The 21,922-nt window shown below is 39.7% G+C and overlaps 2 protein-coding genes across 8 annotated transcripts in view; one reads left to right on the forward strand and one right to left on the reverse strand.

Annotated features, from left to right (window-relative positions):
- Nucleotides 1–4,458, forward strand: part of CEP290 (centrosomal protein 290) — a 114,470-nt gene extending 110,012 nt beyond the window's left edge. For 4 of the 5 annotated variants that reach the window (XM_084876938.1, XM_084876934.1, XM_084876937.1 and 1 more), the window contains 2 exons: nucleotides 1,463–1,542; nucleotides 3,791–4,458. In XM_084876938.1, coding sequence (XP_084733064.1) covers nucleotides 1,463–1,542; nucleotides 3,791–4,021 — 311 coding nt within the window. In that variant the 3' untranslated portion in view covers nucleotides 4,022–4,458. Of the gene's footprint in view, nucleotides 1–1,460; nucleotides 1,543–3,790 lie in introns of all 5 variants that reach the window. The other variant, XM_084876936.1, reaches the window with a different exon arrangement.
- Nucleotides 2,811–20,391, reverse strand: RLIG1 (RNA 5'-phosphate and 3'-OH ligase 1). Of its 3 annotated transcripts, XR_014794435.1 has the most exons (8): nucleotides 20,177–20,391; nucleotides 15,631–15,748; nucleotides 12,845–12,940; nucleotides 10,054–10,170; nucleotides 8,184–8,381; nucleotides 6,448–6,617; nucleotides 4,543–4,950; nucleotides 2,811–2,980 (listed from the first exon to the last, which is right to left on the reverse strand). XR_014794435.1 is itself a non-coding variant. In XM_084876942.1 (7 exons), exons 1-7 carry the CDS (start codon nucleotides 20,264–20,266, stop codon nucleotides 4,762–4,764), a joined length of 849 nt encoding a protein of 282 aa, XP_084733068.1. In that variant the 5' UTR covers nucleotides 20,267–20,391; the 3' UTR covers nucleotides 4,131–4,761. The 3 variants fall into 3 exon arrangements, 2 of the variants coding, with proteins under 2 accessions (XP_084733068.1, XP_084733067.1); XM_084876942.1 differs by lacking the exon at nucleotides 2,811–2,980 and having other exon boundaries at nucleotides 4,131–4,950; nucleotides 8,184–8,252; XM_084876941.1 differs by lacking the exon at nucleotides 2,811–2,980 and having other exon boundaries at nucleotides 4,131–4,950.
- Nucleotides 20,392–21,922: the final 1,531 nt, after the last annotated feature.

Below are 21,922 nucleotides of genomic sequence, written 5' to 3' on the forward strand. Positions count from 1 at the left end.
CAATGGTATCTCTCAAAGCAGCTAGCTTGGTGTAGGGGACTAGACACAGTAGACCAAAGACCTGGCAATGCTGTTAATAATAGGCAAGTTCTAAACCTATTTCCTGAAAGGGAATTTCTGAACCCCCATATTGTATTTCAAAGATTAAGGCTCAAAATCAAGCCTTAACTGTTATGGAAATTCTATTTTAATATAAGTGGTCATTAAACTAACTTTTGAAAAGTACTACACATTACCAATCACTGTAATATACAGCAGCCTACTGATTAGACAATCTTCTCAATACGGCATCCCAGTTATTAAGAATCAATTCTATAAAAAAAATCATTAGCACTTTCTGCAAAGGTGAGGGAAGCTTTGAAAAGTACGATTTTGCTCTGCCTTCCAAAGGAAGATGGGTTCTGCTATTTCCATAAAAAGGGTGAGAAAAATATTTCCTGTCTCCAACTTATAATTAGAGGACCCTTTAATAGGCACCTTAATAGAATATACGTCTTATCCCATTCATAACAATGTGCTTATTGCCCATTATTTTCCTAAACTTTATTATTGTTTTTTTAATTATGCCCGTCAATGACTGGGAAATGACCACATGACATAATATAAGGAAGTTTTTAATTTAAACAAAGTATGTTTCCAGAAGACGGCAATTACAGCAAAAATACCATTTGCCCATTGATTCTCATTATAAAATTAGAAGTTAACTCTGGGGAGGAAATCCATAAATTAAAGCCCTTATGCTGTTTTTGTCCTTACCCTTTCCACCTAAGTATCAGGACTTAGTCATGTTTGTGTTATCCATCCTGCCTCCCACGTTTTCTATATGGCAGTTACCCAGTAATTGAGTAATGACCTACATGGACTATTCAATGCTGCTAGGTAACGGGCAATTTGAGCAGCTTATGGTTGTAGTCCCTTACCTAACAGTCTACTTATTCTCCTGTTGTACTTTTAGTACTAAATTTTCTTGGCTTAAGAATTTTTCTTTAGAAAATAAGTTTCTTCCATGTAAAAAGTTAGCCTCACTGTTTACATTGAATATCTGGCAAATGTTTTTTCTCTTTGCCATGAAATTATGTTATCCAATAGAGGTAACATATAGTATTCATAGCCTAGTGTTTCATCCATAAAATGGCACATTTCCAGGCTCTAGTTTCATAAGTTTTCTCCTTAATCTCTAAAACATATCCCATTATCTTAAAGTAAAAAGCTGGGGGGGGGGGGGGGGAGGGGGGAGGGAAGAGGGAGGGAAGGAGACCCAGTGCATGAAATTGTGCATGGGTAGAGTCCGTAGGCCTGGCTGGTGATCAGGGCCGATTGGGGCCTTATGGCTGCTGGCTGGGGCCTTCCTTTGTTTTGCGCCACCCCCTGGTGGTCAGCACATATCATAGCAATCAAACTCCCCAAGGGGATAATTTGCATATTAGCGTTTTACATATATAGATTTTTTTTTTTCTGGCAGATCATGATCAACTAAAGGAAAAGATAAAGGATCTAGAGACACAGCTGAAAACGTCACATCTAGAAAAGCAGCATTTGAAGGTAAATAATATATTTAATTATAGTATTACTAAAGGCCCAATGCACAAATTCATGCAGAGGTGGGGTCCCTCTGGGTGGCCTGCGGGGATTGGGCTGAAACCCACAGTTCAATGCCGCCTGCATCTCCTACTTGCCGTTCTGCTCATCCCTGCCCCCCTGTGCCTGCCACGGGCTCACACGCAACCAATCCCGATCAGGAGAGGCGAGTGTCTGCGGGATTGGGCTGAAACTGGCCCACTGACATCCCCCAAGGTGTCCCGGATTGTTGAGAGGGCATAGGCCAGGCTGAGGAACCCCTCCGGTGCACAATTGGGCTGGGGTGGGGACCATGGGAGGCCTCTAGGACATGTCCAGCCCATTTCATTCAGTCCTTATGGGCTAGACCCCAGCAGCAAGCTAACCTATCAGTTGGAGCATCTGCTCTCTGGTGGTCAGTGCACATGATAGTGACTGGTTGACCAGTTGACCGACTTCCCCCTGGTGGTCAGTGCACATCATAGTGAGCAACTGAGCAGCCTTAGCATTTCATTAGCATATTACGCTTTGTTTGGTTGTTCCGCCATTCAGTCTATTTGCATATTACCCTTTAATTATATAGGATTATTACATAAGATAGTATTACTAGAGGTCCGGTGCATGAATTGTGTACCAGTGTGTCCCTCAGCATGGCCTATAAGATTCAGCCAAAACCAACTCTGACATCCCCCAAGGGGTCCTGGATTGCAAGAGGGAGCAGGCCAGACCAACGGACCCCACCAGTGCACGATCGGGGCCAGGAAGGGACATGGGAAGTTGGCCAGCTGGGGAGGGACCGTGGGAGGGCTCCAGGGCATGTCCGGCCCTCCTCGGTCAGTCCTGATCAGCCAGACCCCAGCAGCAAGCTAACCTACCAGTTCGAGTCTGCCCCCTGGTGGTCAGTGCATGTCATAGTGAATGGTTGACTGTCTGCCCCCTGTTGGTCAGTGGACATCATAGCAAGCAGTTGAGCAGCAATAACATGTCATTTGCATATTACCCTTTGATTGGTTGAACGGATGATGGATGACCATTTATTATAGGTTATTAGGCTTTTATTATATAGGATAAATGTTTTATGAAAATAGCTTATGAAAGGTTTTATGGTCACCATATTTGAATTTTAAGTCTGTATCATAAAAATTCCTGGGACTACATTTTATATTTGACCTTGACATTGCAAAGTCCATTATATTCATCTGTTAAGAAATATAAAAGAGCTACCAAAAAAACTGAGATAAAACAAATAGGATTAAAAAGTAAATTATTTTTTAATTGTCACAAATATAGAACTCATTTTAATATTATCTTAAGTTTTTGGTCACATAGCGAACAGTGTCTTTTATTTTCTTTTGAAAGTCTTTTCAGGAATAGTTCCCCTCTCTTAAAAAGATATTTGCTATGCTTTATGTCTTTCATGAACCTATAAATAGAAAAGAACATGATATGAAAGTTAACTAGTGATTATTGGCTATTTTAAAGCTCAAATTGCTTCTTCACTAGATGCATAGCTCTTAGGCAAGAAGCCCTAGAATTTCCCTGATCATAAATATATTTATAAGAAATTGACCATTATTCATTACAAATAACATGTTTGTAAAGAAAATATAAATGAAGCTTAAGCTAAAAAATCATAACTAAAACAATCTTAATGCCACGTGAATAGCCATGTCTTTTTGCTTGCCTCACTGAGTATCTGAGAGTATGCTTTTGGAGAAAGATTAAAGCCCCCTCTAAGAACTAATAAATTTTAGTCAAAGACTAGGATATAACTTACAGAACAGATAATTTGATTTGGCAAGTCAAGTTAGTTATTTATACTGCACGATAAAACCTTATTAACAAAATCTTAATACTTCAGTCTTTATATTTGCTATTCAAGTTACTTTGGTGCTCATGTTTATAAGTTAATCTTTTAATTTAAACCTAAGGAGTGTTATATACTTACTAGAGGCTTAGTGTACAAATTTGTGCATGGGTAGGGTCCCTCATCCTGGCCAGTGATTGGGGCTGATCAGGCCAGGAGGTGGTCAGCTGGGGGGAGGGGCCATGGGAAGTTGACCAGCCATGGGAGTTTGGGTGTGGGAGCCCACTGACCACCGGGGGCAGCTCCTACATTGAGTGTCTGCCTCTGGTGGTCAGTACACGTCATAGCTATCATCTGGTCGTAATGGTCCCTTAGGCTTTTATATATATAGTTTGATGTCTTTTAAAGACAATATGTTTCTCTTAGGAGGAAATAAAAAAGCTGAAGAAAGAACTGGAAAATTTTGATCCATCATTTTTTGAAGAAATCGAAGATCTTAAGTATAACTACAAAGAAGAAGTGAAAAAAAATATTCTTTTAGAAGAGAAGTTAAAAAAACTTTCTGAACAATTTGGAGTTGAATTAACTAGTCCTGTTACTGTTTCTGAACAGTTTGAAGATGAAGAGGGAAGTCCTGTCAATTTCCCCACTTTCTAAGGGCCAGTTATAATTAGTTCTTATTTAACTATTTACAAGTCTCTGACCTACATGATATCCTTTCCAATACCCTGTACCTTTACCTGAATTTGATATTCTAGTAAATAAAGTTGTATAAATTTTTTAACATATTAGAAAAGTATATATTTGAAGATTTTTTTAAAGTTAAATTATGACTATCATGTAGGCAATGAGATATAGTGAACTTCTGTACATTCATAATGTTTTAAGCTTTAAATACGAGAGTAACAATTTTTAACATTTAAAATTGGGGTTTTATATTCTTACCTATTTATATATGTGTCATGGTTCTTAAATTTTATATGTATACACACAATAAGGCTGAGCCATATGTCTTGTTAAATGTCAAGCAAGGTTAGATTAAACTCAGCTTTAAGTATTTAACTTTGAAAGTAAATGATCCAAAATTGTTGGTTTCATTGTTATCTTTAAATTACTATTCAGTTATAGTGGACAGAATCCAACCCTTTTTACAAGCTGGAGAGCTTACTATTACTTACATTTTTAAATCCAGAGGTTAAAATTTGCTAATTGCAAATAAGACTTTGACTAGTTATTTCCAACTGGAAAATTCATTTCTTCAAATGCTGGAAGACTTATTTCTCCATTAGACACTGAACAATAAATAGGAACCTTGAGATATTTTCACCTACACAGAGCAGAATATTCAAGATTCAAATATAACAACAATGAAGCTGGTTTTTAATGACATTTCCAGTCTATTCATCGAGTATTATATCTTTGAGCCTACTAAATTTCTGATGATCTATTTTTGAAAAATGATTAAATAGACACTTAGTATCAAAAGCATAGTCATGTTTGTTCAAGTTCATGTTAATAATAACCGGTTTTGAATTCATGTAAGTATCTGGAATTGGCCAGCATAAGCCAAGATGATGGCGATGGACCTGGAAAGAGAAAGGAAGGTATTAGCTCTAAACTGCATTTTCTTCATTGACTTAAAAATATTTATTTTGTGTGTCTACCATCTTCCAGGCACTATTTAAGGCTCCCCTTTATCCTACCCTTTATTTTTTTTTCATAGCTGCTTCTCCCCCTGACATACTACATATCTGTGTATTATCTCTCTTCCCCATTAAAATGTGAGCTTCATGAGACATTGTTCATCTGGACTTTGTAATACCTGGAAACATGCCAGGAACACAAATTAGGGGCTCCAAAATATTTAATAATAGTCTGTTAATAAGTTCAGAAGCTAACCAACTATGGCTAGGGACACAGCCTAACCCAGTGGTCGGCAAACCTCTGCTCGCAAGCCACATGTGGCTCTTTGGCCCCTTGAGTGTGGCTCTTCCACAAAATACCATATGTGGGCACACATGTACAGTGTGATTGAAACTTCGTGGCCCATGCGCAAAAGTTGGTTTTCGGCTCTCAAAAGAAATTTCAATCGTTGTATTGTTGATATTTGGCTCTGTTGACTAATGAGTTTGCCGGCCGCTGATCTAACAAAGGGAATATCATGTGACAGAAAGGTGTATATTTTCTCTGTAATTATTTAAGTATGGTTAGAATATATACAATATGGATATGTTTGGGATATGGGGGTGGAGGCAGTTCCAGAAAGTTGAGTAGGGGCCAGATCATGAAAAATCTTAATGTTATTTAACATTTTTATGAAGGAAGTAACATTCTCATTCATTTATAAAGAATGAACAGGACAAGAATAACACTGAAAGTTAATGTTTAAGAGGGTGATATAACAACTCAAGCTGTGAATTTGGGCTTAAATTCAAATTAACAACTAATTGGTTGGAGAGAAAGATACAGATTCAATAGACCAGAATCTTTAAGAACTGATAATTGTATTGTATGTATGAAGTAATGGAGAGTGGGGTTAAAAATGTATCTTAAGTTTTTGGCTTCAGTGAACTGTTGGGAATCAGGGGGTTGATATAACTAGGTCCAGTTTTGAACATGAATTTTAAGAACCTATAAGAAACCAAATAGTCAAGTCCAGGAGACAAACGGAAAGGGCACAAAATATAATTCATTCTGTATATGTTAACTGACCCTTGGTTCTTTCTAAACAACCAAACTCTATAACCAAGTGAGTTTGGGAAATTTTGTATTAAACAGGATTAAAAGCTGTCATTATAGAATGTCTCAGAAAACTAATATGCAACATGAATTTCCAAGAAGGGAATATGTTGTATGCAGGGTTTTCCAGACATTTCTATCACTTTAGTTCTGAAACACATCTAGAACAACCGATGCCTCACAGAACACTGGAAAACACTATCATATAAGAATGGTGGCATGTGAGATAAACAAATTAGAGTGCACCATCAGAATTACTGCAATTAGTAGAAAACATTTTAGTGGCACTTCTACTCTGAGGAATATAAGAGGACATAACTCCACCAGCTGTTTTCTGCCATTACCTTGATTAAACAGCCATCATTGCAATGCCATACTATTCCTTCAATTTTACCCTCTCTGCAACCTTCAAACCAGGACAACAGATCACTGTGCTTCAAGGAAGGTAGATTTCTTATTTGAAATGCTCCATGTGGTATAAGAAGATGTAATGGATGCTTCTTGCTTCCTAATCCTAAATGATAAAATCTTGCCATTAGCTATACAAAGGTTTCAAGAATAAGAACATTTACCTTTCCAAATAAAAGCCTTTTAAAATATTTAAGAATATATTTATCAAAAAGTTTAGTTGGTTTCCTTGCAGAGATATGCTATAAGCACTCTCCCTCAAAAGTGGCACCATATCCCATTAAGATTAAATTCTACCTTTGTGCACTCTATATCAGACTATGACCTGTGGGCAAAATCTAGCCAGATGCTTGCTTTCATAAATAATGATAATGGAACATAACCATTACTATTCATTTAAGTACTATCTATGGCCTGTTTCAGAGGTATGGCCCACAAAACCTAAATCTTTCCTATCTGGCCTTCTATAAAAAAAGTCCACCAACCCCTGCTCTACGCCCTACATCATTAGCCACATTCAACTATTATTCAATGTTTGCCAAACAGCCATGCCACATTTTGACAATTTGTATTACTACTTTCTTAGCTTCTTTCTGCCAATCAGTCTGCTTCTGATCTTTATATAGGATTTTGCCATTCAGGCTGCACTGTTCTTGGGTGTGTCTTCATCCATTCCCCCCCCCCCCCGTCAACAATGTACTCCATAGTGTCCCTGGGACTTGTACTCAATCCATTATTCACTGCCAATTCTTCACTCACTTTACACTCAGCTATTAATGCTACACTAATTACCTAGTCATGAAAAGCATACCATGCTTTTCATTTATCTCAATTCACCTAAATTTTAAAAAGCAATGAAAAGTTACACTTGAGTAATTACCTTTTATACTTAACTGTAGTTTTATAATGTTACTAGAGGCCTGGTGCACAAAATTCATGCACATGGGGTGGGGGTGAGGGGTGAGGTTGTCCCTCGGCCCAGCCTGAGTCCTCTCGCAGTCCTGCAGCCCTCAGGGAATGTCTGACTGCTGTGGAGGCGGGAGAGGCTCTCACTACCACCACTGCACTCACCAGCCGTGAGCCTGGCTTCTGGCTGAGATGCGCTCTCCCTGTGGGAGTGTGCTGACCACCAGGGGGCAGCTCCTATGTTGAGCATCTGCCCCCTGGTTTTTAGTGTGCGCCATAGCAACAGGTCTGTTCAGTCTATTTGCATATTAGCCTTTTATTATATAGGATTATAAGAAAGAACAAGAGGCTAAACATCAACATTTTATACTAATAAAACGATTAGGTAAATTTCTCCATAGACATAAAATTAAAAGAAATAGCTATTACCCTAGGCCAGTGGTCGGCAAACTGAGGCTCGCGACCCACATGTGGCTCTTTGGCCCCTTAAGTGTGGCTCTTCCACGTGTGGGTGCACACGTACAGTGAGATTGAAACTTTGTGGCCCGTGCACAGAAGTCAGTTTTCGGCTCTCAAAAGACATTTCAATCATTGTACTGTTGATTTGACTCTGTTGACTAATGAGTTTGCCGACCACTGCTCTAGGCTACTTAAGTTTATCAGTCACTTTTCTGTGTTTGTGTGTGTTTGTGTGTAAGTTGAACCTAGGTTGCCCTTATAAATGAATTATTATAACTATAACTGAACAGAAAAAGGCTTTACTCACCATATGGGTTTCCATTAATATTTGTCCCGATAAGCTCCAGCGTCTGTTCTAAGAGGTCTGACAGTGGCACTGCAGTAATTTCCAAAAGACCAGAATCATCAGGATGATGCTTCAGTACCAGGGCTATTTCGAATTCATAATTAACTACAGAGGAATGCCAGCAATACTGCTTGTTGTTTTTCTCCACTGGTACCCACCCTATCATTTAAAGAAAAAAAGTGGGGTTTTTTTTTGGTATTGTCTTTCTCTGCATTGACACAAGGTAATTTTTATTTTTGTTATAAATTTTCCATATTTCTGGATATTGTATTACAGAGTCATTTTTAAATTCAGTAGAAATAACAGTTTTACTACTTTTTAAATCATAATAATTTTTTTTTTTTTTTTTTTTTTTTTTTTTAATCATAATAATTTTTTAAATTATAAGGTTTCATTTTGATCTTGTTGAGAAATTAACTTGATTATTCACTATAGAGCACTCAGCATTTTTACTAGAAAATTTTTAACTTTTCAGTAAGAATTGAGCACCATTTTAAGATACAGAATTAAAATCCTCTTTTAAAATTAAGTTTTCTCTCTACCTTCTCTTATTTCCAGGACAACAGACATAACTGTTCTACAATTTATTGTACTGTCTCCATATTTACTGAAAAGTGTTTGATTCATACTTATTGAATGTTACTACTATTCCCATCCTACTTCAGTTGCTAGAATAGAGTTCCTCATTGTGCTTGCTATGACATACAGCATTGTGGCCATCATATCTGTGGCTGTCATTACCCAGGGTTACTCTAATGACCTTTTTCTTGGTATACTAGTCTCCAGGAAACACCCCCCCCTCCCCCCCCGTTTTTATCTTAGTTGCATTTTAAAAAATGTAAATTTATAATCTTCACGACAAACTTCAAATTCCTTTAGATGGAATACAAACCTTTTAAAATCTGAGCCCATTTCACATCTCCAGCCTCAAATTTTAAAATCGCCTCAAATGTCATTCACTCAAACATTCCAGCCAAAATAAAGTGTTAAATAAAATTTCCAAAGGACTCCATCGGAGTGTGCCTAAGTAGATCCTCTCTCTTCCTTTCAGCTAATTTCCTGGTTCTTAAGCTTCAGTACAGATGTCACTCCCCTTACTAGTAAACCTTCTCTAGCCACCACAGATTGGAGTATGAATTCTTCCTCTTTTCTCTAACTAATCTGTGTACCTCTTCCTTTTGATTCTTAAATCATACTGTTATTGATGGATTTTCCCATCATGTCTACAAGATCTTTGAGGATCAGATCTTTGAGGTTCTGATCTTCATTTTGTATTACCAGAACCTAAGAGTACTTTGCACCTTACAGATACTCGAGATATGCCTGTTAACCTGAACCTTAATTTGGGTATCTTTCTACTCAGCACACTTCTGCAAAAATTTTCTCTTCTCTAGTAAAACTCTTTGTGAGATATTTATTTTCACCCCCCTTAATTAAAACAGTCTTCCAGGACCTTTGCAAAAAATATACACATTATTATCCTCAATTAAAAAAGTAAAGGCTGCTTAATATCTCATTTCAGAAAAGATCAATTATATCGTCTATCCTGACAACTTCAAGGCTATTTCCACTCAACACTTTATTTTCACAGACTACAGATAGTAAACTGTCCATTCTTAGGATTCTAAACAGATAGGACAATCTCTATATGAAACAAACATCTTTGGTATAACTGTTACTTAACATAAATTAGACTCAAATTTTGTGCTAAACAGATAAATACTATGAAAAACTAAATTAAAGTGAAATTCCATAATTTTTGATCAAATAGATCTTTTGTTCTTTATATTAGTAAACACAAAACTGCATTTTAGGAGAGATTTCATGATACCAGGAATGTGTCCATTTTCATCAGGCATCGGATTTCCATTTAATTGTTCAATTTCCTTCGCTGGAATCCAGCACTCTGGAACAGGTTTGAAGTCCTCCTCAACATTCCAAAAAAATTCTAAAAGAATCAGATAATCTTATATGTAGTAGTACTTTAAAAAATATAAAATGCTGAAAAGTTTGAAGTGGAAATAGCTAATAAACCCCATAATATCAGGTATCATATAATTATTCTCCATTCATCATCACCACAATGAGACTATAATTCTCAGGGTTACGGTACTACCATGTTTCCCCAAAAATAAAACATCCTCCGAAAATAAGACCTACTTACAGGTTTCCTTCTGAGTGAAATATAATGCATCCCCCCAAAAATAAGGCTCCCCCTATGCTCTGTCTCAGAATGAAAATTAATTTACCGTAAACTGGTCGCTAGGGCCGCCCCAACTGGCGTCTAGCAACCAGTGACGTTACGCAGAGTCCTGACCTCACTACTGTGTGGAGGCGGAGTGGAGGTCGGAGTGAGCTGTGAGCATGGGGTGGGAGAGAGGAGGAGACTTTTGCAGACGCTTGTAGAAGAACAGGAGGATTAGAGCGCACGGGACCTGGCAAAGGTGGTGAGTGCTGGTTTGTCTCTGGTGACACTACCTGATGCTCTCGCCGCCCCCATGATGACTGAAGGTTCTCAGTCAGTGGCAGACCCTGCTCCAGCCCAGATCCAGGCCCCAGCAAGCCCAGTGACAGTCCCCAGGCAGGCCCCAGGGGATAAATGTCTGATAAAGGGGTAGTGGGGATGTCTGGTGAAGGTGTTCAGTGACACAGGGGTGGAGGGAGGGGGATCACGTAAAATGACACAGGAGGATCAGAGGGGGCAATCAAAATGACACAGGAGGATCAAAAGGGGTTACTAAAATGGTAATCCCCCCCCCCCCTGATTCTCATGTGCCATTTTGATTCTCTACTCTGATCCCCCCTGTGTCATTTTAAGTGATCCCCCTCCCCCCACCTTGATACCCCAATTCCATTTTTTTACCCCTAGAAATGAGCACAAAAAGAAAAAGCTACTCCGTGGAGTACAAGAAAGGAATCGTGGAAGACTCTTGGGGCCAAAATCTTACTGCTTTCTGCAAAGAGAAGATGTTGAGTATCCAATTGGTCCGAAAATGGTGAGCAGAGTATGGTAACCTCATTGAACAAGTGAATAAGGGAAATGCTAAAAAGCGCAAGTGTGGATCAGGTCGGCAACCATTATTTTCTGAGCTGGAAGACGTGATCTGTGAATGGGTTGTTGACAGGGGAGCAAAGGCTTTGGTTGTGAATAGGGCTCAGGTTCAAGAATTTGCCCTTGAAATGGCACCACAGTTTGACATAGCCCCCGAAGACTTCAAAGCATCATAACACTGGCTGGATAATTTCCTTCAGCGAAGTGAACTGTCTTTAAGAAGATCTACAACATTGTTTAGGTTGGAAGATACTCAAGTTATTAAGCACTTGCATTTGCATTCAAGTCCTTTATTGATGATGCTGACTTCTCTAAATGCAATCTTTCCAACATGATTGCTATGGATGAAACTGCAGTGTTTATGGGCCAATCATCTCAAACAACAATTGAACAGCAGGGTGCCTCCTTAGTGTACATTCCCTCCACTGCTTACAAAAGTGCACGTGTTTCCTGTATTTTGCCAATTCGTCTGGATGGCACTAAAAATCCCACCTTTAATCATTTCTAAGGGCAAGAAGGAAAAGATTGAACATGTTTTGGGCGTTTTTATTCTTGAAACTGAAAAAGCCTGGGCCACACAAGCAGTTATAAGGAAGTGGGTCAACTTAATGCTGCCGCTTGTTATGCGAGGGAGCCAAAGAGGTCTGATAGTCTGAGATGCAGCCAGCACTCACCGCGCTAAAGACATGAAGACATTTCTTCACAAAAGAAAAATAGATCAGATAATGATTCCCGCAGGAATGACGGCCTATCTCCAGACTCTTGATATTGCAATAAACAAGCCATTCAAAGACAATTTGTGCATGGAAATTAATGACTACATTGAAAATTGAATGGAGAGCAATCAGTGTGGAAACTTTGTGAAACCTAAACTGCAAGAAGTTGTGACTTGGGTGAAGAATTCATGGGAGAAAATCACTGATAGCTGCATTGCAAATGCACTGAGAGGAGGCTACCTTGACAAGAAGTACTCATTTAAAGACAGTGCTATTGCTAAACATGAGAGATTTGGTCCACTGATTCTGAAAGAAATGGAGTCACAAGAAATTCACCAGGAAATTCAGGAATTGGATTGTTATGATGTTCCAGAAGATGATGACATGATTGTCATTGAATAAATGAGTAAATTCTTGATACTGTAGGATTCACATTTGTCTGGTTTGTGTTGACAACTACCGTACTATTGTACTGTATACAGGTAATACATTTCCTTTATTCTCATTTAACAATAAATGTGTACCGTATTCTTCTTCATGGAAAAATAAGACATCCCCTAAAAATAAGATCTAGCGCATCTTTGGGAGCAAAAATTAATATAAGACACTGTCTTATTTTCGGGGAAACAGGGTAACACTTTAGCTATTCAATTTTGGATACACCACCATTTTCAGATACAGGATAACAATCTTAATTCTTTTACATAGAACAATATTCAATTCTAATTTTCCCCCCAAAGTACATAAATTATAATATAAGGCTACAATGTATAGAAACAACACAGCAAAAAATAACTCACAAATTTCAGCAAATTAAATCATGCAAAGCTGAAGAAAAAAAAAGACCTACTAACCTTTTGAGTTTTGTTTTGAATGTAGAAAATTTTTAAATCTTTTTTCAGCTAGTTTGTTAGGTTTTCTATCTAATCGGGCCCACAGATACGGTTTACCTAAATCAATAATAAAAGAAAAATATTAGGAGACAAACTTACCTTAAAATAAATTTCAGAATAAAATTTTCAATAAATAGTAGTGTCACCTTCTGTAAGAGAAGCAACCCTAGGAGACAAACTGAAATAAGCAGACCAACAGACACATCCTACCTAGCGATACGTGATATTGTAAGACTTAAGTTTTGGTTAAAGAATGATGGGAAAGCCCAGCAGGCCTGGCTCTGTGGTTGGATGTTCACCTATGAACCAGGAGGTCATGGTGGATTTCCCATCAGGGCACATGCCCTGGTAGTGGGCTAGATCCCCAGGATGTGGTATGCAAGAGGTAGCTAATCAGTGATTCTCTCTCATCACTGATGTTTCCATCTCTCTCCCCCTCTCCCTTCCTCTCTGAAATCAATAAAAGTATATTAAAAAAAAATATATATATATATATATATATATATTATATATATATATAATATATATATATTGATGGGAATGAGATAAAAAGAAGTATGTGACCCTTTATAAGGCCATGTTTTATTATAACTAGCATTTTTGAGAAACTGAATCTACCTCTATACGAAATATCAATAGAAACATGACAGGGAGACTAATGAGCTGCATCTGGTCTCAGTGAGACTCCTGGAGGGTTCTGCTGCTGAGCCTGCTTAGTTAGTAGGAAGATGCTTTTGTGACCAGCAAAATACAGCAATTCCCAGCTGAGACTCTAATTTGGATTCCCTGTTTTGAAGTCGTTCTTTGTACACATCGGGGTTCCTGATTTGAGAGAGTGTCCTGCTAGAGCCTGGGGTGGGGTGGGGTGGGGTGGAGGGGGCAGCAGTTTTCACCTGGCCTCTCCTGACCCTCAGCTGCGAGACAGTTTGGGTTGTGATGCACATCCTTACTTTTAACACCTTTGCTATATTATGTATCCTCCACCTGTAATAAACTGTGAGCTGTAAGCTCTGTCATTACTAAGTTTTCTTTAGCAAACCTTATTCAACTGCTACCATTATACATGATCCCACATAATGATGCACAGTGAAGTTTCTTCACATTAATAGAGAAAAACCTGATTAAAATTATATTGTCATTTCTGTTTGAATGGACCTTTGTTCTTTTTACTAGTAAACACACGCACAAAAACAACAACGACAATTCTTTAAGATCATTACTATAAGAAAAATAAATAAAAAAAAACAGAAAATAACAAGTATTGGTGAGGATGTGGAAAAATTGGAAGTGTGCAGTTGGTAGGAATATAACTGGTGCAATTTCTATGGAAAACTATGAAAGTTCCTCAAAAAAATAAAAATAGAATTATACGATTCAATAATTCCACTTCTGGATATATACGCAAAAGAACTGGAAGCAGGTCTGAAAGAGATAATTTTTACACGTCATAGCAGCATTGTTTATAATAGCCAAAAGGTGGAAGCTGCCCAAGTGTACATGGGTGGATGAGTGGATGGATGTGGTATATACATACAAAGGGATACTATCCAGTCTTGAAAAAGGAAATTCTGACACATACTATAAAACATAGGTGAAGTTTAAGGATATTATGCAAGTGAAATAAGTCAGTCACAAAAAAGATAAAAACTGTACAATTCCAGTATTTGTAATGAGGTACCCATAGCAGTCAAAATATAGAAAATAATATGTTGGTTGGCAAGGACTGGAGGGAGAGGAAATGGTGAGATGTTTAATGGGCACAAAGTTTCAGTACTGGACGAGGAAGAGTTCTGGTGAAAATAGTAGCACAACAAGGCAAACTACACACCACTGAAGTGTACACTTGAAAATGGTTAAGGTGGTAAAATTTTATGTTACGTGTATTTTACAATTAAAAATGGAAAAAAATACAATTCAGGAGGGATTTCCTGATACCAGAAACATATTCAGTTTTCATTTAACTGTCCTATCTCTGTTGCTTGAATTGAGGTACTTTCATTAACCAAAAGAAACTAAAAGGATTATTTCTCTTTCTATTTGAATTTCTACTTTTCTCCAAGTACATTAAAATAAAATAAATCAGAGATATTGTCAATAATAATGAAAACAACGAATCAGCAATGAGATCAGCTTTAAGGTCAGACAAACCTAGGTTCTATTACCAGTTCTTCCATTCATTAATTATTTGGTACTAGAAGCCCAGCGCACAAAATTCATGTGGGGCAGGGGGAAGTCCCTCGGCCACCCTGCACCCTCCGGCAATCCAGGACCCCTCAGGGGATGCAGTGGGACATCCCTCTCGCAATCTGGGACTCCTCGCTCCTAACCGCCCCCTTACTCTCTCCTTGCCACTCAGCACTGCCATAGAGGCGGGAGAGGTTCCCGCCACCACTGCTCGCGAGCCCTGAGCCCGGCTTCTGGCTGAATGGCACTCCCACTGTGGAAGCACACGGACCACCAGGGGCAGGCTCTCTCGTTGAGCATCTGCCCCCTGATGGTCAGTGTGCATCATAGCAACCAGTCATTCTGGTCATTCCACTGGGAGGGTCACTGGGTGTTTTATATATAGAATAGATATGAATGGATTGAATAAATTACTTAAGTTCTCTGAGCCTCTGTTCCCATACCTGTGAAATGGAGAGCTTACTGTACAAAATTAGAGATAACATGTATAAAGCAATTACCAAATTGGATGGCCCTTAATGAGTATTAAGTACTAAGTAATATTTGTATAAGTTTCATTTTACCTTTGTAGGTAGTAACATAACAACATGTTCCATCCACTTTTTCTGTTGGAATGGCACTGTATATATCTGCATCTAATGCCTTGTGACTTACGGTTTCAGTGGCCAAAACTTTAAATGTCTTAAAAGAGAGAGAGAGAAAACTGGTTTAACAGACAGCATCTACACCCTCATACATACTCTCACCTGGAATGGTTGTATAATTTCACTAGTTTTAAGGAACAGTCTGTTTATCCTTAAGACGATTTAAAAATATTTTGTCCATGAAGTTCTCAGGGATCATTCCCTCCTGTATGATATCACAGCAATACCTGTTTTTCTTTTGTTGTTGTTAATAAAACCAAAGGATATTTTTTCCAGTGCTTTCTAGAGCAAGTGAAAGGGAGGGAGCAAGGAAAGGGGAGAACGAGAGAAGCATCAATTGGTTGTGTCCCATACCCAGCTGACCCCGGCTGGGATGGAACCTGCAAGCCAGGTAAGTGCCCTTGACTGTGAATCGAACACAAGACCCTTCGGTGTCAACACTAACCAAGGAGTCACACCAGCCTGGGCAATACCTGGCTTCCCACACAGATTATTAAATTGTTCACGTTTCTTTTTTTTTTCTTTCTTTTTTTTTATTAAGGTATTATATGTGTACATAACTTACCAATCCCCTCCCCACCCTACTCCCATACATGCCCTCATCACCCCTCAGAGTTTTGTATCCATTGGTTATGCTTATATGCATGCATACAAGCCCTTCGGATGATCTCTTATCTCCCCCACCTCTCCCTAATTGTCCCGCTGAAGTTTGACAGTCAATTTGATGCTTTACTGTCTCTGTATGTTCATGTTTCTTTATCCACCATAATGAGCTTACCACCAGGAACTATGTCTCATGCCGTGCTGCATCCCTAGCAAAGGTGTTCAGTATGTTCAATCACTTGTTTGACAGTTATTTGCTAAATACTTCCTGAGGGTTAAGCATTGGTTTCGGCTTTTGGAAATAGAGAGGTAAACAAAAAAGTAGCTGTCTTTGGTGGAACTTTCATTTTAAGGAGGGAGGAGACAATAGTAATAAAATGCAAAACAATGTTAGGCCTGATTAAGTGCTAAAGAGAAAAACAAGTAGGGGAACTTTCAGAGTTATGAGGAGTAAACTGCACATTTATGATTTTCCTATCAGAAGACAAGCCCAGAGCATCAAGAATGGAGGAAAGAACTGTTCCTAGGGTTCCTACCAACTCTTCTTGTGTCATTTTTCATTTCTGAGAAAGGCTTATGCCACTGTTTCAGTGTAAATGATTTGATGTAGCATTCATCTTACATCATGTGAAAAAACACAGTACAACATAAACATTACATTCATGTGTGACAGACATCGATTTGTTGTTCCGCCCATCTATGCTTTCATTGGTTGGTTGGCTCTTATATGTGCACATGTGCTCTGACTGGGGATCAAATCTGCATCCCTGGTGTAAGACACTCTAACCAACTAAGAAGCTGCCTGGCCAGGGCCTGATCCAGTTCTGTTAAGATAAAAGTAAACGGGGAGTTTATTACTCATTTATGACGTATCAGAAGATATCAATCTATCCTGTGGTGGTAGAAGCAAGGTCTGGCCCCTTAGTGTGTATTTATGTTTACATTTATCAAAGATCCTGGAGAAGAGATCACTGTGCCGGTGGAGCTCTTTCTACAAACATCCTTCCATAATCCAGTATCTACCTCTACAGACATCTCCAAAGGACAACATAAGATAAAAATTGGTACACAAAGCCCTCCTTTACTGCCATTAAAGACTTTAACTATTGGGTCGGCAACTAAGTAATTGCGGATTTTTTAAAGAAAATCAAAGACAATTTTTTCATGGAACTAAATAACTTTATTCTGTAATGTATTGCCCATTTTGATCAATGACCTTTTGCCATCTTTCAGGCAGCATCATAATCCCACGTTCAAAAAACTTCTGGTTTTTATTAGCAAAAAACTGAATCAGGTACGATTTGACATCATCATCATTATTGAAATTTTTACCATTCAAGGAGTTTTGTAAAGATCGAAACAAAAAGTAATCAGATGGTGCAAGGTCAGGACTATATGGTGGATGTGGCAAAACATCCCAACCAAGCTCCATTAATTTTTGCCGAGTGACCAAAGATGTGTGTGGCCTTGCATTGTCATGATGGAATACAACACCTTTTCGATTTGTCAATTCGGGCCGCTTTTCTTCAACTGCATTGTTTAATTTCGTTAGTTGTTCAATGTAGACATCAGAATTGATCGTTCGGTTGGGTGGTAAGAGTTCAAAGTAGACAATTCCTTTGTAATCCCACCAAACTGATAACAAAACCTTCTTTTGATGAATATCAGCTTTTGATGTTGTTTGAGTTGGTTCACCTGGCCTGCTCCACGATCTTTTCCGCTTGATATTGTTGTAAACAACCCATTTTTCATCGCCAGTTATCAGTCGTTTTAAAAATGGATCATTTTCATTACGTTTCTTTAGCAAATCGCAGCTGCTAACGCGTTGCGTTAACTGTGATTCTTTAATTTCGTGAGGAACCCATGTATCGAGTTTTTGAACATAGCTAAGTTGTTTTAAGTGATTTTCAATGCATGTATGTGATACATGAAGCTTCTCTGCAATCTCACGTGTTGTACTGTGACAGTCCGAATTGATTATTGCTTTGATTAGGGCGTCATCAACTTCAACTGGACGACCAGAGCGTTTTTCATCTTTGAGTGAAAAATCACCAGAACGAAATTTGGCAAACCAATTTTGACACTGCCGTTCTTTTAAGGCTTCGTCACCATAAACAGCACATAACTTTTTATGAGCTTGCAATGCGTTTTCCCTTTGCGGAAATAAAAAAGCAAAATATGACGAAAATGTTCCTTTTGATTTTCCATTTTTCAACGAACGCCAAACGAAAACTATAAAACAGATCAAAAAACTTTTTTTACTAATTAACAGCTGAATAGCCAACTATCAAATAACAAAATGTGTTTTACATTTGTACTACGTCTGCAAACTAAAAATTCAACTGAAGCCATATATGTGTGAAACCCGCAATTACTTAGCTGCCGACCCAATAGAAAAATAAGGCGTGTGTGTATAAGAACTAAGACAGCAGAGTGATCCTCTACAATTTTGGGGTAGGGTTAATGTCACAGAGAAGATCTGATTCAAAAAACTAAAAATTCTGGAGGTGATCCTGGGATAGTACACAGCAAAAATAGAGACAGAATGTGCCAGGATAAAATACTGACTTCCCTAGAACAGAGATTCCTCTTCAAGTGAGTTTAAAGAATAGATTGGGCCTGATGAACAGGAAGCCTTGAATTATAGTTAAGGATGTGTAGACTATGCTGTAATTAATACTGTGAGCAATGCTATAGACTACTCTTAATTGCAGAGGGAAAGAGAAGGGGCTTATTTTTCCTGGTGGAGGAAACTTTCACAAACTACACTCCCTGCCCAACCTACAAAGTTGAGACTCACAGCTAGAGTGACAATGTCTCACATATGTGCACAGGTTTGTTAGGAGTTAAAAAATAAAAGCTGGACAACTACTGCTACAGACATTTAGTAGTAAATGTGAGGTTTTAACTAGAAAAAAAAAAAGCGTCATAATGATCATTCTGGGGGCAAGAACAATTAGGCAGTACTTGGGGTGTAAACATATTAAGACTGTAACAAAAGTGATGACAACAGAAAGCAGACTAGAAAGAGAGGGTGTAAGTAAAAAAGCATCAAGGTGAGTGGAAAACGGGCACGAAATGACTTCAGGGTTCACGCTTTAATTCAACAGATATTCATCCAGTGCCCACCACGGGCCCAGAAATAGCATGGCCTTCAAGGCCCTTTAGTCCGGGACACAGAAGGCCAAGGCCGTGGGAATGGTGTCCGGGGCTGGCGGTCCAGGAGGAGGCAGCACCCAACTGAAGCCTGGGGAATCTGCCTCCACGGCTCTGCTAGAGACCGAGGCATGGCCCTAACCTTATACATCAGTGTTTCCTAAGAACTCTGGGTGCAAAACCCGGCGCTGAGAGAATAGGAAACCCTGAGATGGGAACCCCAAAACCAGAATTAAGTAGGTAATTGCTGGTGTGAGAGTCTGATCATGAGTGGCTGAACCAGGCTGGTGAGATCGGGAGCCCCTGTCACCATCCTCTTGAAAAAGGAGGTTAACACCTGCACTGTGGTGATTGCTACGTAAACACTTAAGGAGTTTTCCCCAAAAGTAGCAGTGACCTGCGAAGAAAGGAGATGGTTGAAGACGTGGGTTTTCCGTTTCCACGCGAGGGCAACGTGACTCGCCCGGCCAGAAGCATGCCCTCGCAGATCTCCTCCTCCCTTGCAACACAGAAGGTACAAAGACCTGGGGCTCCGGTCTCAGGACACCCCCTTCCTCCCCCCGACCCCACACCTCCCCAGCGAAACGTGCAGGCAGACGCCAGCCCACCGGCGGCTCCAAGGCGCCCGCCCGCCAGCCCGCCCGCCAGCCCCCGGGGCAGACAGGCGGCCGGCGCGGCGGGGAGGAGCGCGCGGCCGCGCAGCTACCTGATGCTCCCTCTTGGCGGAGGGCTCCTCCTTCACCTCCGTCACAAACACGCAGGGCATTTTCCGCTGCACGGAGCCCAGGCGCCTCATGGTGGACACGACATGCAATGCGAGCGGGAAGCGTGCCTCGGAGCGGCGACGGGTCCCTGCGGGGAGACGAGGCTGCAGCCGCGCTCACGCCACACCCTCCTCACGCCCCGCGCCGCGGCGGCGGCCGGCCACAAGGAGCGCCGGGCGGGGACGTAGCCGGAAGCGTACCTGGCCGCGGTGCCTCCTGGGAGTTGTAGTCCTGGAGCCGAGACACGCCCCCTGCTCTCTCCCACGTGTTTCTCCCCGGGTTCTAGGAAAAACAAAACAAAAACAACACAACAGAGAGCCGTTTGTGGGATGTGGGTACTTAACTACACGTAGTAACCGTCGATATTGATGATAATTAAATAATATCAAGTTATAAGTAACGAACCATTTCAATGGCGATTGAACAGCGTTCTGATGAAACCTGTTCTCTTTAATAAGTTCCTGGGGGAAGCCCTGTACAAGATTAGAAATATCCAGAGACATCCCAAAGCCGAACGAAAACTGGTTTCCCAGTAAGAACGTTTTAAAAAAAAAAAAATGCTATAATTAAAACACCCGGGGCAAAATAAATAATTGCCATTTGGATTACCCCTCGTTTTCAACCGTAATGTGGTCAGAATTGGTTCAGATGTTCTTTACCGAGTGCAAACCCAAACCACAGGAATGCCTGCAGGCAGATTTCAACCTCAAAATCTTTTTTTTATTTAATGGGAATCTTACTATGAGCTCCAACACAGTCCAAATGGCTTGAGTCGTTGTATACAATCAACTGCAGAATTAACACAGCTTGGACTGTTTCTCAAAAGAAAAGTGAGGATTGCGGTGGGTGCTTCACCTGATGCAGGCTGCAAGAACTTGAGACCAGGACCTTCTTAGCATTTTATAATTAACAATTAGTGACTTTTTTTCCCCTCCAAAGGAATCCTGGAAAGCAGCTTCCTTCATAAGTCTCAAGGGCACAACAAATAACCCTCACAACTATCAACTGTCATTTCCCAAACTGCCACAGAATCTTCTAGGTCCGACATTCTATCATTTTTTGAGAAAGGATTATCTTAAAAAATATTCCACTTGCTTTTTTAATAATACCAATAAAGCCAATCAATTTTAGTCAAGAAAGCACTCTTTCATTTCCAGTGCTTTGTTTTGTTAGTGCCTGGGGCAAAGCCAGCTGTAGGAAGGGGAGTCCAAGTCAGGAGAGTGCCACAGGACCAGTCCAGGCTCAGAAACTGGATTCCTACTTTGCCTGATTCTCACAAGCCTGAGGAGCCACCATGGAGTTACTACCTGCCGCCACACTTAAAGTGGTATTACTGGATTACAAACTGGAAGAAATACTTTCTTCTGTGACTGATGTGCTAGTGTTTTAACATGCATCTGTCATGAAAGACACAATGTGAGTCTACCTTGACCAACACAAAATATTTACAGAATTTTGGGGCCTATCCCCAGCTGCAGAGGCAAATTTGTCATCACTTCATTACTAGGAGTAAAAATCCTCATTGATATGGTCATAGCTTCCCCTTGACGATGAGAATGACTTTAATAATAGGAAAGAAATCAATAAGGAAAAGAAAGAAAGAAAGAAAGAAAGAAAGAAAGAAAGAAAGAAAGGAAGGAAGGAAGGAAGGAAGGAAGGAAGGAAGGAAGGAAGGAAGGAAGGAAGGA

Source organism: Pipistrellus hanaki (genome assembly GCF_964339955.1).
Source record: "Pipistrellus hanaki genome assembly, chromosome: 3".
In the NCBI taxonomy this organism is placed as follows: Eukaryota; Metazoa; Chordata; class Mammalia; order Chiroptera; family Vespertilionidae; genus Pipistrellus; species Pipistrellus hanaki.

Coding starts and splice junctions, on each gene's coding strand:
- RLIG1 (XM_084876941.1), bottom strand. CDS start 20,266: ATGAGGCGCCTGGGCTCCGTGCAGCGGAAAATGCCCTGCGTGTTTGTG. Junction 12,941..15,630: donor TTATGTTACTACCTACAAAG/GTAAAATGAAAC, acceptor TTATTGATTTAG/GTAAACCGTATCTGTGGGCC. Junction 10,171..12,844: donor TTCAAAACAAAACTCAAAAG/GTTAGTAGGTCT, acceptor TGATTCTTTTAG/AATTTTTTTGGAATGTTGAG.